General features: G+C 49.5%; 1 protein-coding gene across 5 annotated transcripts in view; it reads right to left on the bottom strand.

Annotated features, from left to right (window-relative positions):
• The window catches only part of LOC124001246 (lipopolysaccharide-responsive and beige-like anchor protein), a 399363-nt gene that overhangs the window by 92450 nt on the left and 296753 nt on the right, over positions 1-10160 (bottom strand). For all 5 annotated transcript variants that reach the window (XM_046307891.1, XM_046307893.1, XM_046307892.1 and 2 more), the window contains one exon: positions 4703-4855. In XM_046307891.1, the coding sequence (XP_046163847.1) occupies positions 4703-4855 (153 nt within the window). The remainder of the gene's footprint in view (positions 1-4702; positions 4856-10160) is intronic.

The raw sequence follows: 10160 nt of genomic DNA, 5'->3' as shown, positions 1-10160 counted from the left end.
GCAGAGGGGAGCAGAGGTGTGTAGAGGGGAGCAGAGGGTTGTAGAGGGGAGTAGAGGTGTGTAGAGGGGAGCAGAGGTGTGTAGAGGGGAGCAGAGGGGAGTAGAGGGGTGTAGAGGGGAGTAGAGGGTTGAAGAGGGTGTAGAGGGGAGTAGAGGGGAGTAGAGGGTTGTAGAGGGGAGTAAAGGGGAGTAGAGGGTAGCAGAGGGTTGTAGAAGGGAGTAGAGGAATGTAGAGGGTTGAGGAGGGGTGTAGAGGGGAGTAGAGGGTTGTTGAGGGTTGTAGAGGGTTGTAGAGGGGAGGAGACGGATGTAGAGGGGAGTAGAGGAGTGTAGAGAGGAGTAGAGGGGTGTAGAGGGGAGTAGAGGGGTGTAGAGGGGTGTAGAGGGGTGAAGAGGTTTGTAGAGGGGAGTAGACGGTTGTAGAGGGGAGTAGAGGGGAGCAGAGGGGAGTAGAGGGTTGAAGAGGGTGTAGAGGGTTGTAGAGGGGAGCAGAGGGTTGAAGAGGGGAGCAGAGGGGAGTAGAGGTGTGTAGAGGGGAGTAGAAGTGTGCAGAGGGGAGTAGAGGTGTGTAGAGGGGAGCAGAGGGTTGTAGAGGGGAGTAGAGGGGAGCAGAGGTGTGTAGAGGGGAGCAGAGGTGTGTAGAGGGGAGCAGAGGGGAGTAGAGGGGTGTAGAGGGGAGTAGATGTTTGAAGAGGGTGTAGAGGGGAGTAGAGGGTTGAAGAGGGTGTAGAGGGGAGTAGAGGGTTGTAGAGGGGAGTAGAGGGTTGTAGAGGGGAGTAGAGGGTTGTAGAGGGGTGGTGGTAGAGGGGTGTAGAGGGGTGGTGGTAGAGGGGAGTAGAAGGGTGGTGGTAGAGGGGAGTAGAAGGGTGGTGGTAGAGGGGTGGTGGTAGAGGGGTGTAGAGGGGAGAAGAGGGGTGGTGGTAGAGGGGTGTAGAGGGGGGACTAGGGGGGGTGGTAGAGGGGTGGTGGTAGAGGGGTGTAGAGGGGTGGTGGTAGAGGGGTGTAGGGGGGAGTAAGGCTGAGGAATGTAGTGCTTTCAGACAAAGGCAGTAATACTGTGTGGTTGGTTGGTTACTACATGACACATCTATGAAACTTGAGCATGCAAATACCCCAAAATAAATGGCACTTTACTCAATGTAAATTAAATGAGGCCTACATCTTCACATATGGAAAATAATACAGGCTAATTTTACAAACAAAAACTCACACACTACAAAAACATTGCACAAGCTGTAGACTACACACACACACTCCCTCTCTCCCTGATGCAAAATGGAAAAACAACCTGTCATTTTACGTGGCACTACAATCCTCTTCCATGTGGAGGGTTTAATGGCCCTCCCAGATTGGGTTTTAATTAGCTGTTAATCATCTATGGTGCTTAATTAACGAGCGGAGCAGCTTCCTCCCTCCGTGGTGTTGCTGGGCCATTAGGAGCAGACGACAAGCTCAAAGAGCCAAACAGACCCATTAACTCTCCCCCTCTCATCTCAGACTCTCTTTCTCAACCCCTCACTGCTCATCTCGTTCAGTCCCCCTCTCATAATGTCACCAGAGCCAGCTGAACCCTCTAATGCCAGCTATCAGTCATGAGGGGGAAATCTCTCTCTCTCTCTCTCTCTCTCTCTCTCTCTCTCTCTCTCTCTCTCTCTCTCTCTCTCTCTCTCTCTCTCTCTCTCTCTCTCTCTCTCTCTCTCTCTCTCTCTCTCTCTCTCTCTCTCTCTCTCTCTCTCTCTCTCTCTCTCTCTCTCTCTCTCTCTCTCTCTCTCTCTCTCTCTCTCTCTCTCTCTCTCTCTCTCTCTCTCTCTCTCTCTCTCTCTCTCTCTCATGGTGTCAGTATGTGAGGAGGACGCGTTCTCTTTCGCTGGACATTCTCCATCTCATACGAGTTGTAATTGATCTTGTGACACAGCACGTGTTTCTGCGACAATGTCAATGTCCTCCCTCCGCTCTTTCTACCACCGTAAAGGGAAGCCTGCTGTGACATCCAGCTTACACACAGTCTTAAAGAGGGCGCATTGAAATAACATTTAGCAAGACGGAGAACAATATCTCTCGTCGTTCTCCTGAGGGAGAGTCTGTCTCAGTAGCCCCAGGTGTGTCGGTCTGTCAGATATTCCATAACAGCTGGGGAGCGGGGGCTGTTCTAGACACCACAGACACACTGCTGACAGCTCTGTCCCTGCGGGCAATAATATCTGTTCCGTCACCATACGACGTCCCACTGGAACACATCGACTAAAGGAACTTCTGTTCCTACTGAAGTGGTATTCATGGGAAATGCATGAAGACGTCCAGACAAAACATGTGAACACAGATAGTTTCAACAGATAATTGAAACACGGCTCTTCATCTATGCAGATTACATAAAAAAATATTAACATCTGATACTAGATGAGTAAATACCAATGAAACGTAACTATTGTTTGATCTACTTCCATTGTGTTGTTCTCTCACAAAGCCAGGCGCCCTGACATCCTGTTTGTATTGGGAGCATCTCAACGCCTCCTCTCTGCCCGCCTGTCCTCTACTCTCGCTGCCGAGCTGCTCTGCTGTGCAGGATGGATCGATATCGGCAGGATTGGCACACGGTGAATGAGAGAAACAAAGGGCTGGATCGATCTGCACTGTAATGGTGTGTGTGTGTGTGAGTCTGTTCTAGGTTGGACATAATTGCCTCGGTCCTGGAGGAGGACAGAGCACCATGGGAATTACAGCGAAGGGAAACCAGACCAGTACGGACACACAACAGTTGAATCACAGCAACAAACATAATTCATGACCGCGCTCAGTGATACTCTGTGGAAGAGATCAGGAGATCCTGCTATGCTTAGCGGTAAGGCGGCCCGTTAAGACGTGATAAGGACATTTGAGTTCCATGTGAAGAAGCCGCCACTGAATCCCCCACCGCTGCAGCCAGACAGTGTCACAGAGCAGTCCACCTTACAGCGCTGGGGGTTAACGGCAGTCAAACTGTCAGCCAGCCAAACGCTGCCCTGGCCGCTAATTAGCTGTAGGCTCCAGTGGTCCGACTACCTACTGTAACATCTGCAGTAACAGACTGCTCTATAGATCACCTGTCCACTAGGCAGTCAGACAGACCGACAGCAGAACACACACTGCTGTAGCAGTACTATGTCCAACTGTCTAACCACCACACAGCCAAGCCATCTGACTGGGGATAACACGCCCAGCGGGAAGGAAATGTGTGTGTGTGTGTGTGTGTGTGTGTGTGTGTGTGTGTGTGTGTGTGTGTGTGTGTGTGTGTGTGTGTGTGTGTGTGTGTGTGTGTGTGTGTGTGTGTGTGTGTGTGTGTGTGTGTGTGTGTGTGTGTGTGTGTACATGCTTATGTGTGTGTGTGTGTCAGACATAGGTCTGTCCATCTGAGAGTGTGTGGCAATGAGTCTATGTGCATGTGTGTGCGTACATTGACGATAGCAATCTGTGTATGCGTGTCTGAGTGCTTACCGACCCCCCCATCTCTGTGGCATTGGCGTGTCACACCTTAGGTTGTGTGATTAATGACGTGGGCTGAGTCCCATCAGCGTCCTGATTAACACGACCACACAGGTCACAGCCTGATCACCACAGCCTGATCACCACAGCCTGATCACCACAGCCTGATCACCACAGCCTGATCACCACAGCCTGATCACCACAGCCTGATCACCACAGCCTTCCCTGCTGCCTCATCAGCCACTCATTACTACCACTGGGCAGAGACTGGAGAGAGGTGGGAAGTGTCTAGGTCCTAAAAGACATGCCAGGAGTAGCATCATCAAATTATGTGGCAGGGCAGGACATAGCTCAATGGTTATTAGCTCTGCACTATGTCTCTGGGAGAGCATCTCAAGGGTCAGGGGTGGTGTATGTGAATCCTTGTTTCGGAAAGGAGGGACGGGGGAGGAAGCCATTAGACTGTTTGAGACGGTATTATTTTACAATCTTCAACGCAGTGGTTTAAACAGAGGTGACAATCAGTTTGAGCATGATTCCAGAAATACATGGAGCGTTTTGACCTACTGGAACATCTGAAATGGGAGAGAGGAGGAATCTAATCTGGAGCACAATCTCTGCTGCTTGTGTGTAAGAGGACACTGCAGTCACTGTGGTGCTATAAAACTACGACAGTAATTCTGACAACTAAATATACACAGGTCTGGTGTGCTTGGGGACAGGAGGGAGAGATCAGAAACTGGACACCACATCGTCCTCCTCAATAACTTCTTGGCCGTGTGAGATGGTCTTTGATAAGTCTGCTGGCAAAGCAGAGTCATGTCAGAGGAGCGGGAGGATCAGGTAACAGGAAGGGACCGGAGCTGGACAGGAAATAACACTGTCTCTTTTCATTAGCATTTCCTGCTAAGCTAGCCTAGCGTGGAGGAGGGGTAGGGATCTGACAGGGCTTCAGAGGAGTGGTTTGATGACATGTGAGGAAGAGAACTGCTGTGTGTGTGTGTGTGTGTGTGTGTGTGTGTGTGTGTGTGTGTGTGTGTGTGTGTGTGTGTGTGTGTGTGTGTGTGTGTGTGTGTGTGTGTGTGTGTGTGTGTGTGTGTGTGTGTGTGTGTGTGTGTGTGTGTGTGTGTGTGTGTGTGTGAGAGAGAGAGAGAGAGAGGGTGTGTGTGTGTGTGTGTGTGAGAGAGAGAGAGGGTGTGTGTGTGTGTGTGTGCGTGTGCGTGTGCGTGTGCGTGTAACGTACCAGTCTGTTGATGCGTACAAACTCCTCGGGGGTCTTGGCCCAGGGCGGCAGCTCCACGTCAGACACCACAGTCCCATCCTCCATCACCCCCAGGCTGTAGTTGTTGGCATTTACAAACATCTCAGGGAGGTAGTAGAACTCTGGGGTCAACTCCTGGACAGACAGACAGACAGACATTAACACTGTAGAGCCAACCTGAACCGTCCCTTCACTAAGTTATGTCATGTTCATGTACTGATAGTGGATACAGTACATTCTAGAATAGTTTTGTCTCACATTTGTAGTCAATAAATCAACCCTTTTAGTTAGGGAGAACAGTATCACAGTAAGCCATTTCCTCATTAGAATAACACTGACAAGATGCTCTGTGATACAGCCTCCAGTCTCAGGGTGTGGGACACGACATTAGAATGTGACTACTGAGGACCCACATCATGACAGCCAGGTAGAAAGAACAGGGGACTGTGACCTTCAGAGTGAGAAGCTACAGTTTAGAGAGAGAGTTCATTAACAGAAAGAAAGAGAGAGAGAGAGAGAGAAGACACGGTGTAAAGTACATTTAGAACGCATGTGGATATGTGGATATGTGGATATGTGTGTGTGTGTGTGTGTGTGTGTGTGTGTGTGTGTGTGTGTGTGTGTGTGTGTGTGTGTGTGTGTGTGTGTGTGTGTGTGTGTGTGTGTGTGTGTGTGTGTGTGTGTGTGTGTGTGTAAGGTCCTTTAATCTGGGACTGCCACTGTCGTCCCTCAGACAGCTAGTCAGACGCTAGTCGCAACACTTGAGCTGTGCCATTACTCATGGAAATTACATTTCAGACTGCTCATCTGCTGCCTGCTACCATGCTGCAAGCAGGCAGGCCGATAAAAGGCATCAAAACCTTTCGTGTGTGTGTGTGTGTGTGTGTGTGTGTGTGTGTGTGTGTGTGTGTGTGTGTGTGTGTGTGTGTGTGTGTGTGTGTGTGTGTGTGTGTGTGTGTGTGTGTGTGTGTGTGTGTGTGTGTGTGTGTGTGAGAGAGAGAGAGGTGTGTGTGTGTGTGTGTGCGCGCGCTGGGGTTTCCACGCGTTTTGAAAGGGGGGGTTGTCTGTAATCGTAGAGCGCCAAACAGAATATATGATGTTATATTTTCTATGCTTCTCAAAGGATTTTCTGAAGGATTAGAAGGAGCCACAGGTCACAGAACTCACCAGAATGTGATTGTGTGTCTGTGCAGTTGGACACTTCATTATGGAATTATGACATTTCACGATGGGCCCCAAAAAAAAAACAACGTTCGTGTAAACTGAAGAGCTCGAATGTTAAGACCTTGAGGATATAAACTTTAAACCCGGCTTCATTTCTAACAAACCATAGCTCAGCCTCAATGTGTATGAAATGCCTTCATATACAGAAAGACACAAACGTTTAGATTATGGGGCAAACCAAAACAGATCGTGATAAATCTTTGCCATCCCGCAAACAGAAATAAAACACTAACGTCGTTAGGAGTGTGTGTGGGCACGTGGAACTAACTGGTAATAAAACACTAACGTCGTTAGGAGTGTGTGTGGGCACGTGGAACTAACTGGCAAGACTGGTCAATGTAAGTGTTGAATTAACCCACTTCCCGGGCGCCTCCTGATACGTACAACAAACAATAGCACGACACCCAATGTAAATCCCGTGTTTAATCAGTACATCTACCCCTCGTGATATACTGAACCTACCCATCAACATAACAAGTGTCAAACCTGAACTACGGCCATATTCCACAGCAGGGAATTGAACCATGGATTTACGTATGGAGCGAGCACTCATATTTCAACATGATACACCCACAGCCAGTATATAAACAGAGCACTGCAAGTATGAAGACAAGCCACAACACAAGTGGAACTCTTCATTTGATACCACTATAAAACAATAGCTAATGAGTGAGTAACTCCTAATAAAATAACCTGTTAATAAAGCATTGAGGAGCAGTTGTCTTGTAACGTGTCCTGGGTCGTGTTCAGTTGGCACAAAACGTAATAAAACTGAGTGAGACGGGGAGGTACTACTTGTCTGAAACGGAACTTGTCCAATAAGGAACACTTGTTTTTTTTCAATTGCAAAATATTTTGCTACAGTTGCAAAACATTCTGTGTGTGTGTAACCCTAACCTTAATGAACACAACCCAGTTCTGTCCGACTAGAGCTGAACCAGTGAACCGTCTCCTAGGTCGTGTTCAGTTGGCACAAAATGGAGTGCCTAGGTTTTGCTACGGTAGGACTTAAAGAACAAGACCCTGAACTGTTTGACAGAACACAGTGTGACTGGGCCTGCTGACTGGTCACTGTCCTGATGGACAGAGAGAGAGAGACAGGGTGGCATTCTGACATCAGGGATGACCAGACCAGAGTCAACACCCATCAGTCCTGTCCTCGTCTCCCTGTGACATGGCTGTGTGTGACAACCTGACATGCAAATACATACTGGCAAATAGGCTACAGGTAGGAGCTGGGAACTGGTCAGCGCATGTGATGAGATGTTCTGTAAGGGCTGCACGCATGTACGCACATGTACGCACACACACAACAACACACACAGAATCCCTGGAAGGCTGTCTATCAATCAAGCTCAGACCTGAGAGCAGTCCTCACTGCTTCCAACAGGACGAAGACAAATACACGATTAGACAGGAAGCTAGTGAGTTCACTTCCTCTAGATGTGTTGTGTGGGTGGTAACCCGAGACATGGGGCGGTAGCTAGCCGGAGAGATACCCTGTGTCAGTCCATAACCACATATCCAAACCTACAGATGGACCGGAGGGGAGCTCAGTCAGGAGAGAAAGAACCAAGCACATGTTCTGTCATCACAACCAATCCATGTCATACTACCATGAAAGCTTCAGAGACTACTGATCAAAGGTTCAAACAAATCCTTCTACCCCCCCACCCTCCCGCTGCCCTGCCCTGCCTCCTCCCCCCTCCTTCGCTACTTCAGTCAATCTTGAATTGAACCTTTGGCCTATTGGGCCCCCTCTCCACTGGGCTTTGGGTCTATGGCGGGTCAGAACATTGGGCCCCCTCTCCACTGGGCTTTGGGTCTATGGCGGGTCAGAACATTGGGCCCCCTCTCCACTGGGCTTTGGGTCTATGGCGGGTCAGAACATTGGGCCCCCTCTCCACTGGGCTTTGGGTCTATGGCGGGTCAGACCAATCCTCTGCTATGTTTCGGTCTCTAAGGCCCCAACCCTCCTCTTTTAACAAGTGACCCACGCTCTTAAAACATTTATGAGTACAGGCAGCCATCTTGTTTCAAACGTAGACTTGGCCTGCTCTTTGGGCCTGGGTCGGGTGGAGTGTTGGCTGGGGGAGTTGGAAGGAGTTGACGGTTGATCGCGCTTCGCCTCCAATGATAAAACATATGGCTCACATTACCGGTAACACTTGATTGCGAAAGCCCAGGGAGAGAGACAGAGAACCTAGCTTGGTCTCAGTCTAGACCTGTCACAGTGGATCAACCACAAGAGCCCCACTCTACATCAAAACACACAGGACCAGGCTCAACCCTGCACAGCTTCCATGTTGAGTTGAGTTTAGCTACGTCAAAATAACATAACATTCTATCCTCGCATGGATGATCTCATTCACCTTGTTAACAAAGAAGGGTTACAAATGAGATGTATCAATTTAGCATGCTAAGTATACCATTTAGCTTTAGCTTCAGGACTATTGTAGGAAACTCTAAGAACCTTCTATTCCTTCTAAAGGGGGAAAAAGTCTTAGTGTTTTGTATCCCAGTGCATAAAGTGGTGATAACAGGTTAAAGACGCCAGTCCAGTCTGTCTGTAGCGTAGGAGAGACCGTGATGACCTCTGGCCACAATCCCCTGACCCCTCCTGACCTTTTGTGTGTACTGTTGAAGTGTATTGGGGGGAGGGGGCCTATGGCCCCTGCAGTGACCCATGACAGGACAGGATTGGGGATCACAGAAGCTGGCCTCTGACCACAGTAGAGCAGGGGCCACTGCACATAATGGAGGGACCGGGGCAGAGAGTGTAGCGGGGAGGCCCCCTGTATTTCCCCCACCTTGAAATCCAGGGGGTCTCCTTCAGCCCTTCACCCCCCCCCGGCCCTTCTTAACAAGGTGGGGGACATACAGGGGGTTTCCTTCAGCCCTTCACCCCCCCGGCCCTTCTTAACAAGGTGGGGGAAATACAGGGGGCCTCCCCGCTACACTCTCTGCCCCGGTCCCTCCATTATGTGCAGTGGCCCCTGCTCTACTGTGGTCAGAGGCCAGCTTCTTAACAAGGTGGGGAAAATACAGGGGGTCTCCTTCAGCCCTTCACCCCCCCGGCCCTTCTTAACAAGGTGGGGAAAATACAGGGGGTCTCCTTCAGCCCTTCACCCTCCCGGCCCTTCTTAACAAGGTGGGGGAAATACAGGAGGTCTCCTTCAGCCTTTCACCCCCCCCAGCACTTCTTAACAAGGTGGGGGAAATACAGGGGGCCGTGCCGCCACCTCAGACTGGACAAATTTACACCAGGCCTCCCCGGGTCGACCCCATGGAAGCAAGAGGCCTCGTAAAATGGCCGACCTTCAGTTTGAGGTCAAGTTTTGTGGAGTGGACATGTTTAAGATGTGAGGAAGTGGGCTTGTTGTTTTTAAACCAGTGTGTTTGTTTGCTCATTTGATTAGCCACTTTCTCTCTCCGGTGATGAGAGGGAGAAGAGGGGCCTTTGAGAAGGCTTTAGGCTAATTAAATGAAAATGGTGTAATTTGAAAGTTGAATGTTTGTTTGGAATACGTTTGGAAGATAATGTTGACATTTGAGCATATTAAGAACATATTCATAATTCTTTATTATATGCAAAATCTGATATCACTATCTAAATCAATTGATATCCATCAATCACAAACAAACTAAAGTGTGTTTATTTTCACACAGAAAACCATATATTTTATCAAAACACTTCTATCACAACTAAAAGGTAACCAGTCTGTAGAGACTGATGCCACCCTCTCCTCCTATCCTAGTATGTTCCCTGGGGTCTGGACAGTAGTGGCCTCTCCTCCTATCCAAGTATGTTCCCTGTCTCCTGGGGTCTAGACAGTAGTGGCCTCTCCTCCTATCCTAGTATGTTCCCTGTCTCCTGGGGTCTAGACAGTAGTGGCCTCTCCTCGTATGTTCCCTGTCTCCTGGGGTCTAGACAGTAGTGGCCTCTCCTCCTATCCTAGTATGTTCCCTGTCTCCTGGGGTCTAGACAGTAGTGGCCTCTCCCCTCTCCTGGGGTCTAGACAGTAGTGGCCTGTATGTTCCCTGTCTCCTGGGGTCTGGACAGTAGTGGCCTCTCCTCCTATCCTAGTATGTTCCCTGTCTCCTGGGGTCTAGACAGTAGTGGCCTCTCCTAGTATGTTCCCTGTCTCCTGGGGTCTAGACAGTAGTGGCCTCTCCTAGTAGTGGCCTCTCCTCCTATCCTAGTATGTTCCCTGTC

This window comes from Oncorhynchus gorbuscha, linkage group LG17 (genome assembly GCF_021184085.1).
Source record: "Oncorhynchus gorbuscha isolate QuinsamMale2020 ecotype Even-year linkage group LG17, OgorEven_v1.0, whole genome shotgun sequence".
Taxonomy (NCBI): Eukaryota; Metazoa; Chordata; class Actinopteri; order Salmoniformes; family Salmonidae; genus Oncorhynchus; species Oncorhynchus gorbuscha.
Note: the sequence above shows the minus strand (reverse complement) of the source record. Positions and strands in the feature narration are given on the sequence as shown.